We start from the raw sequence: 19,795 nt of genomic DNA, 5'->3' as shown, positions 1-19,795 counted from the left end.
AGGCTTCTGCCACCAAGCTGCATGCTTGGGAGATGCAGTAGGTCTGTGAGTTGTGGTCGTGGGGGCCTTGGTGGGGGCAGAGAGGCTGCCATGGAGTCAGCAGTTCAGATGGGACGTGTTGGGTTGTATCAAACTGAATTTTGATTGGGATAGCAGCCTACAACTCCATTAACGCCCATTTTTAGCTCTCCTTATGGGTTTACTGTAGCAATTATTACCATACAATTGAGAAAATGAGAAAGTACGTTTGCTTTGTCCTCTTGATTACCAGCCATCTGAAAAGACCCTAAATTTTCATTTTTTCCCTGTTCAGCCATCATAGACCCCAGTTCTGTCAGTTCTCCTGCGTGCATTTTTTTCTCAATTTTACTCCCACAAAGTTTACATTCATCTTGCAATTAGCAGTGAGCAAAGCAATGCTGCAGTGGTCACCGCTGCCTCCCCAGGCGGATCAGCAGATTTAGGCCTGAAGCATGTGATCTGGTGTTTTGGGAATGGGCTCTGGTTGGCGTTTATTTGCCACCTCAGTGTGGGTAATGACTAAGAGCTCAGCGGGTATAGAGCTAGCAGAAAAGGCAGAATCTGGCAGCTGTTAAATACCCTTCAAAGCTGTGGGGAGCTGGGGGTCGGACTCTTCTCAGAGATAGCTAGTGACAGGACTAGAGGGAATGGCCTCAAGCTGCGCCAGGGGAGGTTCAGGTTGGAAATGAGGAGACATTTCTTCTCAGAAGGAGCAGTCAGGCAGTGGGATGGGTTGCCCAGGGAGGTGGTGGAGTCACCGTCCCTGGGGGTGTTCAAGGAAAGGTTGGACGTGGTGCTTAGGGACATGGGTTAGTGGGTGACATTGGTGGCAGGGTATGGCTGGACCAGATGGTCTTGGAGGGCTTTCCCAACCCCAATGACTCTGTGATTTCAGCCTTTCTCCACACCCGCCTTCAGGTGGGCGACAGCGCCCTGAGGCCTGAGCGCACCCCCCGCGGCGACGCGGCGGAGCCCACGGGATCACCCCGCGCCGCGGCCCCGGACCCGCGGCCATGCCCCGAGCTCCGTGTGCCGCGGGGCCGGCCCTGCGCCGCCCGGCAGCCGCCGCTAGGGGTCTCGTTGGGGCGGGGCGGGCCGTGCCGAGCCGGGCCGGGCCGTGCCGAGCCGCGCCGCCCGCTCGGGGGCGGTCCGGGCCATCAGCTGACCGGCCCCGCCGCGGCGCTCGGCTGGTGCCGCCGCAGCTCAGTCGCTCTCCCCGGCAGCGGCGCCGCGGATTTACAGCCGGAGCCCAGCGCGCCCCGCCGGCCGGCCGCCCTTCCTCCCTCCTTCCCCCCCTGCCGGCCGCCGCGATGCTGCCCCACGCCGCCCTCCTGCTGCTGGCCGCCGCCGCCGCCGCCCGGGCCGTAGAGGTAAGCGGGGCGGGGGGCGGCCGAGCGGGGGCTGCCCTCCCCGCCGCCCGCCTGCGCCTCCCCGGGGCTTTGTCTGCCCGGAGCCGCCCCTGCGGCGGGGCGGGCGGGCGGGCGGGGGGCGCCGGCGCTTGCGGGGCGGGGGGCGCGGCGCTGGGGGCTCCATCCCCGGCCGCCGCCGCCGAACAATGGGGACGGGGATGGGGACGGGGACGGGGACGGGGCCGCTAACTTCGGCCGCCCGCCGGGGTCTCCGCGGGGACGGGCGGCGGCGGTGCCGCCCCCGGCGGGCGGGGGAGGACCGGGCGCGCCCCCCCCCCTCCCTTCCCCGAGGGTTTCCTCGGCAAACTTTGCGGGGCCGCGCTGCGGGCGGGGCCGCCCCCCCAGCCCTCCTCCCCCGGCTCGGCAGGGGCTGCGGGCGGGGGAGGGCAGGGCAGGGCAGCGCAGCGCAGCGCACACCCCCGCAGGTGTGCGGGGCGGCGGGGAGGGGGGGAGCTGCCCGCCGGGCTGGCCCCGGCACGGGGATGGGTTTGGGGAAGGGGCTGGGGTTGGGGTGCGTGGGGAGGGGTCGCCGCGCCCCCCGGCTGCTCCCCCCGGCCCCCGCGGGGCGGGTCTCCCTGCGGCGGGGCGGGCTGGGGCTGGGGCTGCGCGGCGGCGAGAAGATGGCGCCGCTGCAGTGCAGCACCGAGGCGCCGTCAGGCGAGCGGCGGCCGGGGAGCGCCGCCGGACCCCGGCCCGGCCCTGCCCGGAGCCCCCTCGGCTCCCCGGGGGCGGCTCCGCTGCCTCCCCTTCCCCTCCGCCCCCTGCCCCCGGTGCCTCCGCTCAGCCCCCCGGTGCGGCGGGCAGGGCTCCCCCCGCCGCCCTCCTCCTCCCTGAGGACCCCCTGAGGTGGAGGTGTTGGGGTCCCAGCCTGACAGGAGGGTGCCGAAGGAGCTCCTTTTATCCAAAAACCGGGGGCTGGAGCTGTGTGCTCACCCCCCGGCAGGGAGCCTTGTCCGGGGGGGACCTCGGGGGGACACGGCTTTGTCCCCCAGAAAGCTCCTCTCCTGCCCCGGGGCGTCACCCTGCCGGCGCTGGGAGCGAGGGCGTGTGAAGGGGCTGGGGGCTTCACGGCTTCCAGCTATCAAACTCGCCTGAGGTTTATCGGCTTGATAAAGCGACTGTGCGCTATCTGCGTGTAGTAGAAGGAAATTTCTGGCTTGGGTGCTTAGCTGAAGCACAAATAAAGTGAAATAAAATAAAATGAAAGGCTTTACTATTTTTCTTCAGATAGAAATGCCCATCCCTCCGTGGTCAGATGTGTCTCTCTAGCCCTGGCCTTACACATACATAGGTGGATGAAAGTGCATGTGCTGTAAAAGTGCTCCCAAGAAAACGGGCACAGATGTTGCATCAACACCATTCCACGCAGAGCCTGCGTTCAGAGACGTGTACGACCCCAGCCTTGCGGTGGTGCTTGCTTGAGCGGCATCCAGAGTTTCCAGAGGCGTCCTTTGCCTTGAAACAGTTGTTTAAATGAGCCCTGGTGTTCGTGCAGGAGCTTTCCATCTTGTTCTGGCATTTCATACGAACGTTCGAGGCTTTGCGTCTTTCCCTTTTTTTAATGTGTGGCAGTGGGGTAGGTTTTCATATCTGGTCTTCTTGTGATTGGGCATTCCTTAGCCTTGATACTCCAAAGACCGACGTTTCGAACAAGTGACTGCTTTTATAACACTAAAATATGTCATAATAGGAATTGCATGCGTGCATTTACTGCACTTGAATTGTCTTTGTGTACTAAAGTGTGAAATTTTGATGTTTGAATTAGATTCCCGTGAGATCTCATCTCTGAAATGAAACATTTTCCCTGCCATTTTAACAGAAGCTTTAGAAAGCAGCAAAAGATATATACGTGTTTTCAGACAGGGTGGTATAAGGAAGAGGGGAGGCAGGAACAAAATTAAAAACCTTGCTGTATTACACATGAAGAATTCCTTTCTAAAATTACAGGCAGACTAATATTTATGCATCTATAAAGGAAATGTTCCTCAGTGACGCTACAGCAATGTCATAGTTGCTTAGTATGTTGCTTCTTCCACTCAAGTGAATCATACATACAGAGGTTAGGAGATCCATTGGCCAAGAATTTGTGATATTGTCATCTTCTTGAGTAGTTATTTTTCCATTTAATCTCTTCCCCTGGAAATATAACAGACAGTGACTGTCTTTATGAATTTGAGTGAGCAACCATGGTTTATAAATCAACGTTTCTTTTAGTTAGCACGTTGAGGTTGCCCAGATCTGTCGTGCCTGTTCTGCTTGCAGCTGTAGGTCCGCGTTCATGAGCAAGGCTCTTAGACCAGCAGACTGAAATCGAGTTATTAAGATATTGATATCATACAAGGGGGTCCTCAGAAAGTCAGTCCACAAGAATTACATTGCCTGACAGCTCTTCTAAAAACTGAGTAATGTTTGCAGGCCTTTATTTTTTTCTGTATTTTTAAATGAAGACCCAAAATATTTGTTTCTTCATTATTTCGTTTTTAAGCAGAGCTTCAGAAATTACTTCTGCAACATGGGAAATTAAAGGAAGCTTTTCTTTCGCCTTCGTGACAGAATTTCAGTTCTTCCTTTTGCTTCTATTTCCAAAGTCCTCTGGCCAAGATTTTCTGTTTGTTGAAGGATCCCTTTTGAACTTGCTATTTAAAATTCTGCTATGTCGCAATAGGAGGCTGCGTGAATGGGAGAGGCAGGGCAAGCATTATGGCTTCTGGTGCATTGGCAGTCAAATGGACAACTTAGAGGAGGAAAAAAGGAGCTTCTCCCTCACTCCCCCGTTTGCCTTTTGTTTATGATTAATGAGCAGCAGACAATTGCGAGGCTTGCGTTCTCTTCAGATGTGTTTTCTGGGGAAAGAAGTGATAGCTATGGTACTTTTCATAGAGCACGTATGAAAAATATGAGGGAGGTGACAAGATCTTGATATTTTTTTATCCAAACACCTTCCAAACAAGCTGTTTGCATGACAGATGCAAGTGATCTTTCTTAATCTGTTTTAATTAAGAGGTATTCTCAGTTATATGACAAATTTACGAGAAGTAGAGGTCAACTTCACGGCGGCTTTTCATGACTTTCTCTTGGCACGTGTTTAAAATGGTAAAGGATAAACAGCTTGTAAGTTGTGTGAAGAAAAGGTATGATGATTTTGTTAATTGGCAGTCCTTTTAATGCTGAAAGCTTGGCACAGTACCTTCAGAGCACAGTTACTTCACCTAACTGCTTGGTGAAATGGCAGCTGTTTGTTGGGACGCCATCATTTTTCGGTGGCTCTGTAAAATAATTAACGCAAGCTTGTTGTGTAAGGAGAAAGGAAGAAGAAGTTAGGGTCACAGAGACCCTCAGGTCAAAGCAGGGCCTGCTGTGGAGGTTTAGCCAAGGCTGCCCAGGGCTTTCTCCAGGCTGCTTTTGGAGCTCCAAGGACAGAGCCTGGTCCACGGTTTGGTTGGTTCACCAGTTCTGGGTGGAGATGCGTCTCCAAGCTGTTGGTTGTTTATTTTGAAGGTGGTATCGCTAGACTTAGTTTATGGACTTGATCCTTGAATGAGTGTAATTTTGACGTCTGTCACACCTTCCACATTCCTACATATATTTACGTGTCTTGGGTAGGACATTAAAATCACCACGTGCACAGGTATGTGTGCATACGTCACGCGTATCAGCTGTATTGAACCAGTAGTTGCTTACAGATATTGTATATCCAGACAATGAAGAGAGAGAGTTCTAGGCTGCCCCTGATAAAAGGAAATAAAAGGGTTTATCTATGGTAATGCGTTCACTGAAGTTGTTAGGTGATCTATCCTGTGTGGTTTTAACACATAAGTCTAGAGCTGGGTGTTATTGGATTTAAATTCGGGGGATTTTGAAAAAAATCCTGTGGTGTAAGAAGATTAAAAGTAAAGCAAATTGAAAAAAATAATGAACGACTTTCTGTAGGCTCAGTTAACTGTTAGAGCATGCTCCTGTGCTGAGAGTTTACAAAAATCGCTGCCAGGCTGAGCATTGCCAAGAGCAGTGTTGATAACAGGCGTGAACCTGGAGTAGTTCTGAGACACAGGGCCCTCGAGAAGTCAAAGTTTTGTTCAGATTTATTATTATTATTATTATTATTATTTAAACAGAAGGTGGTCTGTCTGAAGAGCCCTTGTTCTCAAAACTTGGTCTGGAACCTGCCCTTCCTCCCTGACTTTCCCTCAGAAATACCTACAGCTGAGGTGTTGAAATGACATTTTCTAATCCTTTTGGACCACAGGAGAGTACGAACCAGTAATGCCTGGTGCATAACTTTGGTTTTCAGGTCTGAGTAAGTCAGTTGTCTGCCTTCAATTGTCATGTGATACCGGTTCTGGAATTTAAGTATATGCCTTTGTTTTTATTCATTTTGAGTAAAAAAAGAAAACCTCTGGAAAACTGATTCTTAAATGTTGTGATCTGAAGATGCATCCAGTTCCCAAAAGTACCCACTTCTCCTTCTGAGAATTTAGGTGTATAAAAGAGAAAGAAGCTAAATGGGACTAGTGTTCAAGGAGATCGGATCAGACAGCAGCCAGTCAGTATGTGTGCACGTACATCAGGGTTTAGCTCCCGATGTAACAACGCTGCGAGCGCTGTGGCTTCTTCAGCTGAGAAGCAGGGCTTCTGGCCCCTGTGTTTTCACGCTGGTCTTTCCAGCAGGTTCAGGAGAACTTGGTCTGCTCTTGAGGACTTCCTATTAATGGGTAAGTGTGGGTTGTGCTGATTTAAGAGGCTTTCCAAGCGAAGCCAATGCTCTGGTCAACTGCTGGTCTTTCATCGAGCGTGGGACAGCCAAGCAGTGAACAGAGGGGCGCGTGAGCCGGCGCACTCCGTGGTTTTGTAATCTTTTCAGGTCTTTTCAGGCTGCAGCCCAACACCGCCGTCCGGCTGGCAGCAGACCTTGTTCGGGAGCCAGCTGCTTAAAGCCACTCTTTGTGCTCCCACCAGTGGTTTCTGCCCACTGAACTCAGCACTCGATGACTGCTCTCTCCGATGGTTTTATGGTGCTGTGCTGCAGTAAACAAGCAACAAGCTGTGCATCTGTTTTTTTTTTTTTTGTTGTTGTTGTTATTTTTTGTTTGTTTGTTTTTTTTTGGTAGTTCTCTTCTGGCAAATGCTTCAGACACACCTGTGTCAGGAAATGGTCTCAAGCAGTCAAACTGGCCCAGCTCAAAGAGCAGGCAGCTTCTCTGGGGAAAGAGTGCCAACCGCTGAAACCATGCTTGCTGAAGTTGAGGGAGAGGCTTTTAATTAAGGTGTTGGTCCCTTTGCCTACCTCCCCTCACCTGTGGCAGGACATGAGCAGTCTTTTCACACCTGACCCCTCTTTGGTTCCTGGTTGTTAGAAGTTGCCTTCAAGTCTCAGTGAAAGACAAAACACTCCAAGGAGCTGCGTTCAGGGATGGATGACTCCATTCAGCTCCTACTGACCCATTTTACACTAATCTAGATAGGAATTCCCTCTTCACCCTGCTCTGGTTTGTCCTTCCCTAGAGTAGAGCTTATCTATTCAACCACAGCAGATAGCATGTGACAGGAATGGGGCAAAACTGGTTGTACCTGTTACTGAAAGCATTTTAAGATTGCTGCCTTTCAGAGCAGGCTATCAGCTTGATCCAGTTCGGCAGTGTCTGTTTTTTGTGTAATTTCTGTTAGGAATCGCAATCTGTAAAACATAGGGCACGTCTACTAGGAGTTGAAGATGAGTGAGCAAAACCCTATATTGCATTTTGGAAACTCTATTAACTTTGGGTTTTGATTCAATTTTTGAAACTACGAAACAAGAGTTTACACATACACAACTCCAATTTTTATTTGGTGCTAACAGATTTGAAATGCCCCATTAATTTACTGTTTTTTTCTTTTAGTGAAGATGAGAATTGCCTCCTCATCCATCTCCAAAATTTAGTAATAGCATCCTTTTGACGCAGATGAAGAAAATGGAGATGGGAGGGCACGATTTTGGAGTTATTTCCAATCTCCTTGTCGTGCTATCGCATCATCTTTGTGCCTGCAGCAAGCGTTCTCTAACCTCGTCAGCACATCTTGGAGTAGAGATGGCACAAGCGGAAGCTTTGACTGTGTAAAATCAATTTTTTTTCTCTCTAAATTTTGGGCCCTGCAAAGGACTTATTTTTTCACCTCCCATTTTCTTGTACACTGTAATACAATTTTGAGACAAACAGCTAACTTGAGTTGCTTTTCTTATGATCAGTTATGTAAATTTATTTGTAACTGGAGCTTGGCACTGGATCTGGAATATGGAGTGCTGAGCTCATCCAGCAGGCCTGTTGCACTCTGCTTTGTCGTCATCCGAAAGGTAGCTTGAAAAACTTTGCTTCCCATGTTGTGTCTTAAAATATGGGGTGAAGGCTTTTTGATGTGCTTTTTGATAAAGCTTTGATTTTGTTCATGTTTTCAGCTCCCCATAAACTTGAGTCATGGCTTCTAGTTTTTCTTTTTTCTTTTTCTACACGGAAAAGGCTCATTTTTATTTAACTGCAAAGGAAAATTACTTAGTATTACTTAGGGGAACATAAACTGAATAAGAGAAGAAAATTGTTAAATGCTAAAAAAAGGTAGCAGCTTTAAAATGACATTCAGTATTTTGGTAATTTTCCTTTATATTCATATAAGCTTTGTGAATTTAGTTGTAGTAATTGCTGATAGGTTATAGTTTGGATGATGAGTAGTTACAGTATAGGAGTTAGTGATTATTTTTTTATTTTTTATTTTTTTTGCATTTGCATAGCATTAGTAAGCATCTAGACTTCCAAATATGGGGCAAGCTGTGGGGTTGTTTTGAAACTTATTTGATATTCTTTGATATACTTTGTCCTCATCCCGGTTATCTTAACTATGAAATAGAATAAAATTGCTCCTAATGACACATCTTTCAGCATCGCAATTCTGTTGCTGTTTCCTTTCACTGGTTCTGGCTTCAGTTCCATTAAATTTTGGAAGAATAATACTGACCTGAAGTTGCTTAACAAAACTATAAGACTGAGGATGTCGGAGCTCCCAGTTGTTCTTTCAGTGTTTTTAGCTTCTTGAATTTAACTGTGAGCAATTTGCAGATGAGGACTTCTCTAATCCAGGTGTCCAGAAGAAAGATCATGAGTATGTCAGCTTTACATTATAAAAAGAAAAAACAAACTCAGAATTCACTGTTTGAATTTTATGCAAGAGCTTAACAATGAGACTTGGAAAAACTGAAATATCAAAGAGCAAATAACGGATCCAGAACAAATATGCATGTGAGTTTGAGATGGTTTGGAGGCAGCAACCAGAGCTGAGGGGCTGCGTTAAGCCCCTGTGCTAATTTCAGAGGGGTTCCTTTTGGGCAGGGGATCTAAGGCTGAAGGGGTTTTGGAAGAAAAAACTGGGAGTAGCTGAGCTTTGAGAGAAGATGTCACCTCCAATATACAGCAGGGTGAAGTTGAGGCATTTTACTTGGAAATCAGTCAAAACTCTTTCTAGAAATGTATTTAAACGTGACTTCAGGTTTGTCAAACAGCTATAGATCAGAGTTTGCGTTGTGGTTATACGTGTAACTACCAAGCTCCTGTTGGCGTTTAACACCACTTCTGTGGGGAAATGCAATGGTTTGGATTTAATGCAGCGGGGGCTCGGCTGCAGGGTGAACTTGTCTGGGTTTAGCATGGATTTGAAGAGTCCTTATGGGAGCGTCAGTGTGTGGTTTTGGGGCTGCTGAGCCCATCCCAGAAGAGATCCCATCCCGTCTTCTCCAAGGGAGGATCAGCAAGGAGAGGGCTGTGGCAGGAGCTGGCATCTCCGAGGGATGGAGGCAGCCTCATTTACTTACTTCATTAAAGCCCAGCGCTGGAGGTAAAACCCAATGAGAAAGACGATCTGTAATTTATCAGGAGGAAGATTGAATGGGGCCTTAATTGCCTCCACAAAGAGGAAATACCAGGCAAGGAAAGGCGCAGCGGCTCGCACCGTCTGGAAGGCATTCAAATAGGAAACCACGGACATGTTTTTAACAGTGCAGGCTTGTGGCAAACTGAGAAGGGAAATGCATTTTTTTTTGCCTCCAGACACGAAGACTGCGTGACTGGTTTTCCAAAGGGGTAAATTCAGAGTGTTGGGCTGCATGGTGGCGAGCAGCAGATGAGAGGAGATGCTCTCTGTGTGGTGGGGCTTACATCGTGTACCTGCCTGCAGATCCCCAAGGACTGCAGCAGTGTCCTGTTGTAGGTTTTTTTTGGCTTGTGGACACCAGCATTGACTGCAAACACAGCATAACTTATTTTCTTTTTGATTTTCGGATATGAGTTTTGGTGTTATCGGGGTACATATAAGTATAAGTAAGCCTTAAACTTGATTGATTTATTTTTTTAAGCCTGTAGAGCCAGCGTTTTCTGAGAGTAACTGGGTTTGGATTTCAGAGACATTTGTGCTAATATTTACAGATCTACTTGAGAAAAGAGTCGGAAGTGTCTGCTCTCAGCATTAAATTATGATTAAAAAAAAAGTGATATGTTAAGCTTTCTTACTTCTTTGACCAGCTTAGTTTCTGGTTTGTGCCTTTTCTTCCTGTTATCGGTCTGCTGAAACAGGAGATGCTGGAGGTGGGGCCAGACACTGGGAAGCTGGGTTGCTTTGTCACGTTATCCATATTTGTTGATAGTGCGCAACAAGTTTGGGATTGGATCTGCTTGCAGTTGTCTTTGCCCCGTGCATTCGGGTCAGCTCCATGGCTCCCCTGAACACAAGGTTGAAAGAAAGAAGGAAACAACCTGTAGGTTATTTGCCGTTGTGGATGGCCTGCATGGCTAGGAGTCCTTGTACAGGGTTCTTGTCTGTTAAATGCCTGAGCCTGCAAAAGAAAAAACCTTGGGAGGATGATCACTAAATAATGTATCTTCTGAGCAATGCGTCCTGAGTGTTTCAGTGAAAGCTGGGGCTGGTCTAAAAGGCCACATGGGCTTTTAGGGAATGTTGTGCTTAATCTGGGGTGCACGCTTTGTGATTGTCCATCAAATACTGATTTTTAATAAATTATTTGGGAGTGATTTGGCAAAGAAAAATACTTAAAATTTATGGAATGTGGCACGTGGGAAGTCTCCAAGTTAAATTCAAGTATTGTACCCTTGCTCAAAGACTGATTTATTTGACTTCTTGCCCTGTACAAAAGCACAGGTGAGGAGACCTGCCTGGTTTCCCTCCCTGGCAGAGCTCTGCGGGGCTGTGGCTGGTGTTGGCCACTGGAGCTGCCCCTCAGGGCTCCAAGGGACTTGGGGTGCCTTCCAGACCCATAAAAATCCCTGCTCTTATTCACTGCACAGGCAATAAACTCTTCTAATTCTCACTGAGGTGTCCTCTCTGCCAGGTCCTTTTGGTGTTCAGCTGCTTTTGTCTTGCTCCAACAGTGAGGATTCCTGTTTCAGTAGAAACAGCGCAGTATAAGGTTCACCTCAAACAAAACAAAACAAAAAAATCCGTGCTCTGTTCTTGCTCCAGCTATCTTACTTTGTGTCACTGGCATCCTAATGGAAAGACTGTTTTTAATCATGCTAGCAGCCAAAAAGCTGCTCTGCCTGAAGGGGATCTGCAAGGGAAGACAAATGGGCAGAGCTGTTTGCTGCTCTGTGCTGCACCTTGGGAAGACCAGACCGAGCTGTTTCCCTGAGCTGATGGGAAGAAGTATTACCAGTTTTTGGTAAACTGGTGAATCTGTAGGAAGAATCAAGAGAACAAGTAGGGAGATATTTAATCTTGGGGGCGTTCGTACTTCCTAATGAAAACACCTGTAGATCTCTGGTTAACGCGTACCTTGAAGATTCTCAGTCTTTGAGCACTTTGCTTGAATTTGGAGTATATGTGGTAGGTTACCAAGTCTTCTTGCTAAACCAGATGGTACAGAAATCCAGAAGTTGTGTTTTTTTTTGGAGTTAAAGTGAATAGAAAAGAAAGGGGCGATATTTTTAGCCACCTGTTCCCGTGACTTCAGTCACATTGTAAAAAAGCACATAAAATTTCCTTGGGGAAGTGTCTTTGCCTCTTCAGTCTTACACAGTTGGGTCACTTACAGCACCTGAATTGGTATAAGAAGATGTGAAGTATCACGAATAATAAAAGAAATGTAGAAGTGAAGTAGGTGAGCATCTACAGGGTTAACTTGAATATCAGCAAATTTCATGTACTGTGCTAGCGGTTTGTTTATCTGCTTAAAAACTTTCCTCCCTCTGTCTTTCCACTCAGACCTGGAACAATAATTTAGTTTCTTACAAAACAACAGCAACAAAATACTTTTTTTTTTCTTAATTTATAAAAAGGGTTTTTTTTTTTTTTTTTTTTTTTTTTTTTGGTCATATAACTCTCAGTAGCTTCCTGTCTGAAATGATTTAATAAATGCTCTTGAAACTTTCTAGACGGAGTCTGCCATCTTTGTTGGATCATACTTTACAGTTTTCATAAGTGTTTCCAGTGCCCAAAATAATAAATGTGGTTTGCTGCGTTGTTTTCAGTCTTATCCAGGTTTACATACAAGTACATGGTGCTAGCTGTGTACAATGCTTGGATTTGTTTTAAGCGTGCAAGCCTGATACCCCTTTAAGTAGTAATAGAGGGCAATTGGCATGTAAAGTGACAGTGAAAAAGTGCGTTTCATGAGTTTTGATATAGCTTTTAGATACATATGAAATGGCTTTGTTTTCAGAAGTAGCACTCTTATGAATTTCTGTTTGCAGAACAGAATAAATAATGCAGTTATACAGCTTGCATTGTTTTGATTAGGTGTTCAAAAATGCTTATAATTGCTGGATCGTTGGCACTTTCAACAGGCAGCTGGGATTTTTTGAGGAATTGCTCACTTACAGCACACAACAGAAGTGTTGGAAAACTGAGTATTTTTTAGATGTAGCTAAAAATTAAATATTAATGGAGGAGAGTTTGTCATTTGAAACGAGTGCTTCATCTCAGTGAGGCTTTACTGTCCCCTCAATCTTCAGTAAATTTTTAATATCGTACTTGGTTTCCATGTGAATGCAAGGAGTGTTATGACTTTGATGAGGAAATAGGCTAGTTTTTTTTTGTTTTTACAAGTGTAGGTATAGATATTGTGGTCGTTATACACACAGCTTCTTTTTTTAACTATAAAATGTGCACCCCCATGGGTTGTGAGGTGCGTGTACGTCACTGCATAACGCCTTCCCACATTGAGGTGTTTAGGAGCTGAAGTTATCTGCAGAACACATTCTGAGTTGGAGCATGGGTTTGGTTCCTGAAAGCGTTTGGAGTATGTCGCCCGGTTGTACTTGAAGGTACACATTCAAGAAATGCTTGGTTAATGCTGGGTGAGCTAATGCACCCGCGCCTCAGTGGTTTTCATTCTCTCTCAAGTTGTTAATGATAGGAGGGTAGGGGGAAGATGCCTTAAAAATATAGGCTTTGCTTGCACTAATTATCACTGGGAAGGGTGGATTGATGCTCCTGTGCTGGCTTTGATGCCTTACTAACTCGGGTTTGATCTGCTTGGTGTGCCCACCGTCCAGGTGCTGCTACGTGTGCCACTCCTGCTTGGCTTCTGCCTCCCTTTGACCCTCGTCCCTCGAGGAGCAGGAGGTGACATTTCTGCTGCCTTGGTTCGAAGCTTGGTTTCTGGTGGCATGCGGGTGTTCTTGCCCTGGATTGTTGTTTTCCCTTCTCCACGTGTGAACACGTGCACTTCACGCAGATCGTTTTCCTGAGGTGTCAGAAGGAAATAATTTTCTTCTCTCTTTTGAAGTGGCAGTGACCAAGTGTCTGCTGGTTGCCTTCTGGCGAAGTGATGCCCAGCCAAAGACATGCTCTGACAGAGCATTACCGTTCTACTGTTATCCACATCTTTCTGTCAGCTTTGCCCATATCTTTAGCAGGGAAGTTGTTCCTGATATTTGTGAACAATTATTATTATGTCTTTGGGGGAGAATTTTTTTGATTGGATTCCAGTTAAGCTACAGAGCAGTGGTGGTTGATTTGCCAGCAGGTCTGATGGGTCTGTGGACTATTTCTAATAACTTTGGAGAAGTAAACTAGGAAAAAAAAGACCAACTTCCATAAGCCAGGCTTTTCTGGACTAGAACATGTATTTCCCTTTATGTATTTTTTGCAGCTCTGAGAGGTGGAAGCAGTTGTGCTGAGCATGACAGATACTACCACTGGTTGGTAAACCCCATGGAAAAGGTGGGTTAAGCCTTGAAGAGGAAAACATGATCACTGTGGACACAGGATGGAATAGGTTCAGGTGGTGGCACGGAGCGTGTTGGGGTAATGCTTTGGTTTAGGAGACTCTGGTGGTGCTGGTGTTCCCTTCTGGCTGCAGCTGGTGGTTTTATGCTATGTCTGTATTGGCATTAAAGAGTCATATGGACAGGGCTTGTTAGGATCTTGCTCAAGTGGAAAATAAGTTTGGGGTTATCTTTAACACCCCGTCCCGCCACCCCCAATTAGTAAGTAGTGCATTGCATCGTCACCCACAAAGTTGTGGCTTAAATTCATACTGCTAAAATCCTTATGTTTACTTCTAGACTGACAAAATCTGCTCAAAGGTGGAGCATAGCAGCTCAGTCAATACCAAGACATGACTTTTTTTGCCCTGACAGTTCACTGTCTGCACAAACAACTTAATGTCAGCTCCATGGCGCTGCGCGAAATCACAGGAAGAGTGGCTGTGCGTGTGCAGGGTTGAATGCTTCAGTTCTCACCGGGAAACCCAAGGAATGAAAACATCTCCAGAAAATGAGAATGTTGCACAATTGGAAAATAACTAAAACCCACCCCGATGCTTATTTTTGTGGGGGACTGTAAAGGTTTCCAAGAGTGTATCTGTATTTTCATGCTGTGCACTGGAAGTTGTGATGCTGATAAATTACTTTACTCTCCGCTACTATGCTATTATCTCCTGTTCACTGAGCAACTGAATTATTTTTAAGCTTTTACCTTTTTCTCCTTCCTAAGGACAACATAGTTAGCTTTGGTAGCACAGCTCAGATGTTATGAGTTGAGGGGGTTCTTGATCATCTTTTATTAAAATCATCTATTTGTAACTAAATGAATTTATGGGCGGATACTCAGGCTGCTTGTAGAGGAGTTGATGGCAATGCTCTATCATAATGTATTTTCTAGAATTTTTAGCAGATTAATTTAAAATTAATATAAATGCAACTTACCTATTCTTGAGTTGTTAAGGTAAACGTATCAGTATATCATCTGTCAGTGGTTTCTGGCAGTTTTTTCTTTACACTTGCTTCATTATTAATTAAATTAAGAATGAATATAGCCATCGTAGTCTAATTTCAAAACCTGTTTTTATTGAGAGGTTTATTTATGTCTCTCCCTACTGATTTTTATTTTTTTTTTGTAGCATTGCATAAAAATTTTACAGTCCAAGGTCTTGAGATGAGATATGGACAGAGCCACAGTGTCCTTCAGCAGCTGCTGTCGGTATTTCCCAAAGTGATGCTTGGAAGTGCAAAAGTAATCAAGTTACATGATGCATAAAAGCCCTGGTCAGTTATCATGTACGTGATGGTCCCAGCTTGATGTTTCAGGGGTAGAAACACTTTATTTTTTTAAAGTCGCCTGGAGAGTTTCACATTTTAGTCCAATGGCAGGTACTTGAAACGGTCAAGTTAAATGTGTACCCATTACAGACCTGGTCTTGCAGGTGGAATAAATATCCAAGTACACCCAAAGAATATTCTGCATTGACTACACGTGCCGTATCTTGAAGCCGAATCTGCTCACAGACACTGTGAATGTGAGCAGCATGCACACACCCCTAGCTCCTGTACCAGCGATTTCCGACATCCCACTGTTCCTGCTGGAAGCGCTCTGTCCTACCTGCAGCTGCGCTTAACTCGGGCTGACAGTGATGCTACCATGCGGGGCTCTGCTCTGTGTCAAGGCCTTAGGGAGGAGAAAAGGTCGGAGCTGAAGGCACACGGAGAGGAACGTTTGGATGTGGCAGCTGGCATCTGAGTGATGTGAGCAGCAGTTGTTTCCTGCAGTGAACTGAAGACAGTGATGTTTGCAGACGTATAATGCGTGTTGATGGATGCGTTGTTATTCCTGCAGGAGCAGTATTTTTACCTGTGGCTCTCAGGAATTTGCTGGAGTTGCAGTTAGTGCCATGTGGTAGGTTGGCAGCAGGGGGGAGATGCGCTGAGGGGGCTGACAAGAAGCAAATGTCAAGTTGCTGTTCTTGAACAAGGACCAGATGAGAAGTCGAATCGTCTGCCCATCTTGGAGGGAGATGTCTCTCTCAACTCTTTGATGCTGAAAGCTGAGCAACTTATTTTGGTCAAAACTCAACTCCTTAGAGGAGGATGATTTTTGGTCTCTGGAGATCAACGGGAGCAGAAATTTTGCAGACCAACTTCACTTAGCTGCTATGGTAAGAATAACGTGAAATGTAAAGGCTCCGTATTGATAGGCACTGATGCATTATTACAGGGATGAAGAAACAGGCAAAAGCTCCGTGCAGTAGTCATGATCAGTTATATATAACAGCTTGTGCCACTGTCCATCATCCCCATTTCAATTTGAGTACCCTAGTGAAATCTAGACTGATGTTGTTTGTGATTAAGGCTACAAAAAAATCTGATCTAAAATTTGATGACACAGAAGAAACGCTTTATTTGATAGCCGGACTCCTAAATATATTGGAATCTCATCACTCTGACATGAAAACACTTCCTATTTATATTGCCTTTTAAGTTTTGATGCATCATCCGAAAATGTTTGTGTGTATTTTCGGCTCTTGTGATTTATTGAGGGCTCTGTGGTGAGGTGAAGTGAGGCAGACAGCATCAGTCATGACCTCCAGTGCCCACGGGCCTGGTGGCCGAGGTGTTTCCAGCCCATCCAGTGAGCACATACTCCTTCACAGCTCTCTGCTGATTGCGGAGTGGGGAGTGTCACCTCCAAGCTAGCCGAGGTAGCACTGATCACAGGCAGCTAGTTCTGGGTGTATGAAATCAAAAAGCGGGCCATCTCTGGAAGCGAGGAGGGATGCTGTCAGCCTGGGAGCCGTCCTTCTCCGCACGTGTGCGAAGTCCTTCAGAAACAGGAGGAAGCTGCTCCCTGTACAAAGTAAAGGGAGCGCTGGTGCTCGTGGGATTTTGTGCAGTGCTCGAACTCGAGAGCTGGTGGGTCCTGTGGGATGCAGTAATTCAGCAAGAAAAACTCCAGGCGGTTGAAGTCTTGAAAGGCTTTAGCTAGTCAGCGTTTGTACTGCAGGCATTGCAAGTAGGTTTCATTCTTCTGCCACAGCTGAAGTTAAAAGTGAGCATAAACTAGAAATACTATGACCTGTTTGGGGTTTTCCATCTACTGGGTGTTCAAAGTGATTATTTTGAGAGATGGATGGTATTTTATACAGGTGTCTGGCACTTAAGGATTGTCCTTCTCAGAAGAACATTTAATGTTACTGCCGTACCTTACACTGCTTTCTGTAGATTTGGGTGTTGGGATAAAAATGAAGTGTTGGAGTCATGTTTACAGTGAAGAGTAATAATAAAAGAACAGCCAAAATCAGTCTTTTTTTCAGTCACTGACTTCACTTTCAGCACTGTAGCCATAAAAAACAACATAGTTGTTCCAGTTGTCATTTTAGTGTGGTAATTGATGTTACATCTGGACAAGAGCAGGTTTGCAGATGACACCAAGCTGGGTGGTTTAGTTGATACAAGAGAATCACAGAATCATTAGGGTTTGAAAAGACCTCCAAGATCATCTGGTCCAACCATCCCCCTATCACTGATGTCACCCACTAACCCATGTCCCTTAGCACCACGTCCAACCTCTCCTTGAACACCCCCAGGGACGGTGATGCCACCACCTCCCTGGGCAACCCGTCCCAGTGCCTGACTGCTCTTTCTGAGAGGAAATGGCTCCACATTTCCAACCTCAACCTCCCCTGGTGCACCTTGAGGCCATTCCCTCTAGGCCTATCACTAGTTACCTGTGAGAAGAGGCCGGCCCCCAGCTCCCCACATCTTCCTTCCAGGCAGTTGTAGAGAGCACAATGAGGTCTTCCCTGAGCCTTCTCTTCTCCAGACCAAACAACCCCAGCTCCCTCAACTGCTCCTCACAGGACTTGTGCTCCAGGCCCTTCACCAGCTTTGTAGCCTTTCTCTGGACACACTCCAGGGCCTCGATGTCCTTCTTGTAGTCCTTCAGCTTCCCCGAAGCTGAACCCAGCACTCGAGGTGCGGCCTCACCAGAGCAGAGCTCAGGGGGACGATCACCTCCCTGCTCCTGCTGGCCACACTGCTGCTGATTCAGTGCAGGATGCCGTTGGCCTTCTTGGTCACCGGGGCACACTGCTGGCTTGTGTTCAGGCAAGCATTGACTAGTCAGGTTTTTTTTTTGTTTTTTTTTTTGTTTTTTTTTTTCATATTCCTTCTTCCTTTCGTGCTCATCCTCACTGCCAGTGCGTGTTAATTAGGCCACACTGCATGTGCTGACAGGCCGGCTTCATGCAGCTTCGTGATGTGCCACGGTGCTGCTGCTGCTCTGCGTGGCCTGCGGACAGCGCGGCTGCGGGCGCTCGCGGTGCCTCTGGGTCGATGCGGCCTCTGCGTGAGCCCATCAGGTGCTGCTCTGCGCCATTGCGCTGCCTTCACCTCCCGGGGCTTGCTGCAGGCATGTCTGCCTGCTTAACCAGGGGCAAGCTTATTGTCTGCGTTTTGCAGCTGGCTGCTGGTGAACTGAGTGGGAAATGAGAAGATGCAGTAATATTTCTGTTAAAAACAACAGCAAACAGCCAACCCTGTGTGATGCCGGTGCAGCTTGTGCTCTCCTTAGGGTGCTGGTGGCAATCATTGCTCTTTACAACAGGAGCTTGACAGACGAGGCGTGTGGATTTGGTCTTGACTTAGGTCAGCGCCAGTGCCCCGTTCTGGCTTGTGAGCAGCTGCTGTTTGTGAGCAAATCATCCACTTCTTACTCCTTGACTTGTGGCTGTGGCAAGGTGGCTGGAGGGCTGAACTTTCCATCAGACACAGCTGGTGCAAGAGGGGAGATCTTTGCCATGTGGCTGTGTACCATACAGCGCTGTTGGTTGCACAGGAATGCAAAACACCATCTCTTTTTTTCTTCCTTTCTGTCATCTTCTCTCCTTCCCCCAGCCAAGCTGAGAGAGAGGTGTCTTAGACAACGTATGGATTTCTATAAGGAGTAATACTGCCTCTGACTCTTCAAGTCTTGTTAGAAGTAACTCGCTTTCTTAGATCAGTTAAGGGGGGTGGGGAGGGAAACTGTGGATCCAAAAGCATATGAATATTTTGAATAAAATCAACAGTGGTTTGGTTTTTTTTTTTTTGTATGCGTAATGTGTTTTTTCTTATAACTTTTAAAGACAGGATTTAATTGATAGTAATTTCAAACTAGATTTGGTTTTGTAGCCTCTATGAGTTTGCAAAAAAACGAGATGCTCAGTTTGGGAAGGAAATTATTTTGGTTAATTGCATTAAGGTCAGATTTGACAGATGAGTTAATAGAAAAAAACGTCAACGTTGATGAAAATGTGATGTTTTCAAATCTCGTGATTGTGGAGATTGATTTGAAGGAAGGAAAAAAAAAACAACAGAAAACACAAAGAAATCGGAAAACAAATGAAATTGGACAGTGGAGTCCAGTTGTAGTTACTGAAACTGGCTCTTGACGGTCCCCTTCATTCTAGCTCTTGCACTTACTTTTGTGTTCCCTAAAGCCTGGTAAACATTTAGTTTGTTGACTTTGTGGTTGCTGTGCCTGGGAATGCTGGATCACAACAAGTGGTTTCCAAAACTAAATGCGGGTTTCCAAAACTGAATGCAGACCACATAGTAGTAAATGTTTTCTATAATCTCCAGCCTTACTTTTCCATCTTTTAAGAGACCACAGAACTTTCTGGATAAAGCTTGAAAGGAAAAGGAGGGTGAAAAAAAAGTGGAAATACTTTACAGGGAAGGACAGCGTGCTGGCTTGTAGTTCCCAGTGCTTGCAAACATTGGTTGCTGCGGGAGGAAACGGCCAAGATGCGACGTGCTCCCAGACGGGGATGCCTGTCGGGTGGTTAGCGCTGCGGTGCTGTCTGCGCTTCGGTAACCTTACATTACTTAACAGGTTATTCGTGGCTGCTCACGTCCCACCCCTCTGAAGTCCCTTCGGAGTCTTTTCCTCCTCTTCCTTATCATGTTTGCTTTATGAGGAGAGCCTGAATCAGTTTCTTCTGAATGGACCTATTGTTGTAGATGGTGTTTTGGTTACAGTTGGTTCCTTTTTACTAATGGCAAGAAAAGAAACAGCCTGTTATAGTAGAATGGCTCCGTTTTGGGTCCATTATAAACAATCCTTTGTGAAGA

General features: G+C 46.5%; 1 protein-coding gene and 1 long non-coding RNA gene across 7 annotated transcripts in view; both read left to right on the top strand.

The window, feature by feature from the left end:
* Window positions 1–1,185: 1,185 nt before the first annotated feature.
* Window positions 1,186–19,795, top strand: part of APP (amyloid beta precursor protein) — a 213,164-nt gene continuing 194,554 nt past the window's right edge. For all 4 annotated transcript variants that reach the window (XM_084531058.1, XM_084531057.1, XM_084531056.1 and 1 more), the window contains exon 1: window positions 1,186–1,391. In XM_084531058.1, the coding sequence (XP_084387184.1) occupies window positions 1,332–1,391 (60 nt within the window). In that variant the 5' untranslated portion in view covers window positions 1,186–1,331. The remainder of the gene's footprint in view (window positions 1,392–19,795) is intronic.
* On the top strand, window positions 13,440–16,982 carry LOC311442193. 3 transcript variants are annotated; one of them, XR_014696488.1, is made up of 3 exons: window positions 13,440–13,628; window positions 14,048–14,254; window positions 14,809–16,982. It is a non-coding gene; the product is annotated as an uncharacterized lncRNA (long non-coding RNA). The 3 variants fall into 3 exon arrangements; XR_014696489.1 differs by having other exon boundaries at window positions 13,973–14,254; XR_014696487.1 differs by lacking the exon at window positions 14,048–14,254.

Source organism: Aythya ferina, assembly GCF_964211825.1.
Source record: "Aythya ferina genome assembly, chromosome: 1".
NCBI lineage: Eukaryota > Metazoa > Chordata > Aves > Anseriformes > Anatidae > Aythya > Aythya ferina.
The sequence above is the reverse complement of the archived record's forward strand: the minus strand, read 5'-3'. Positions and strand labels throughout refer to the sequence as shown.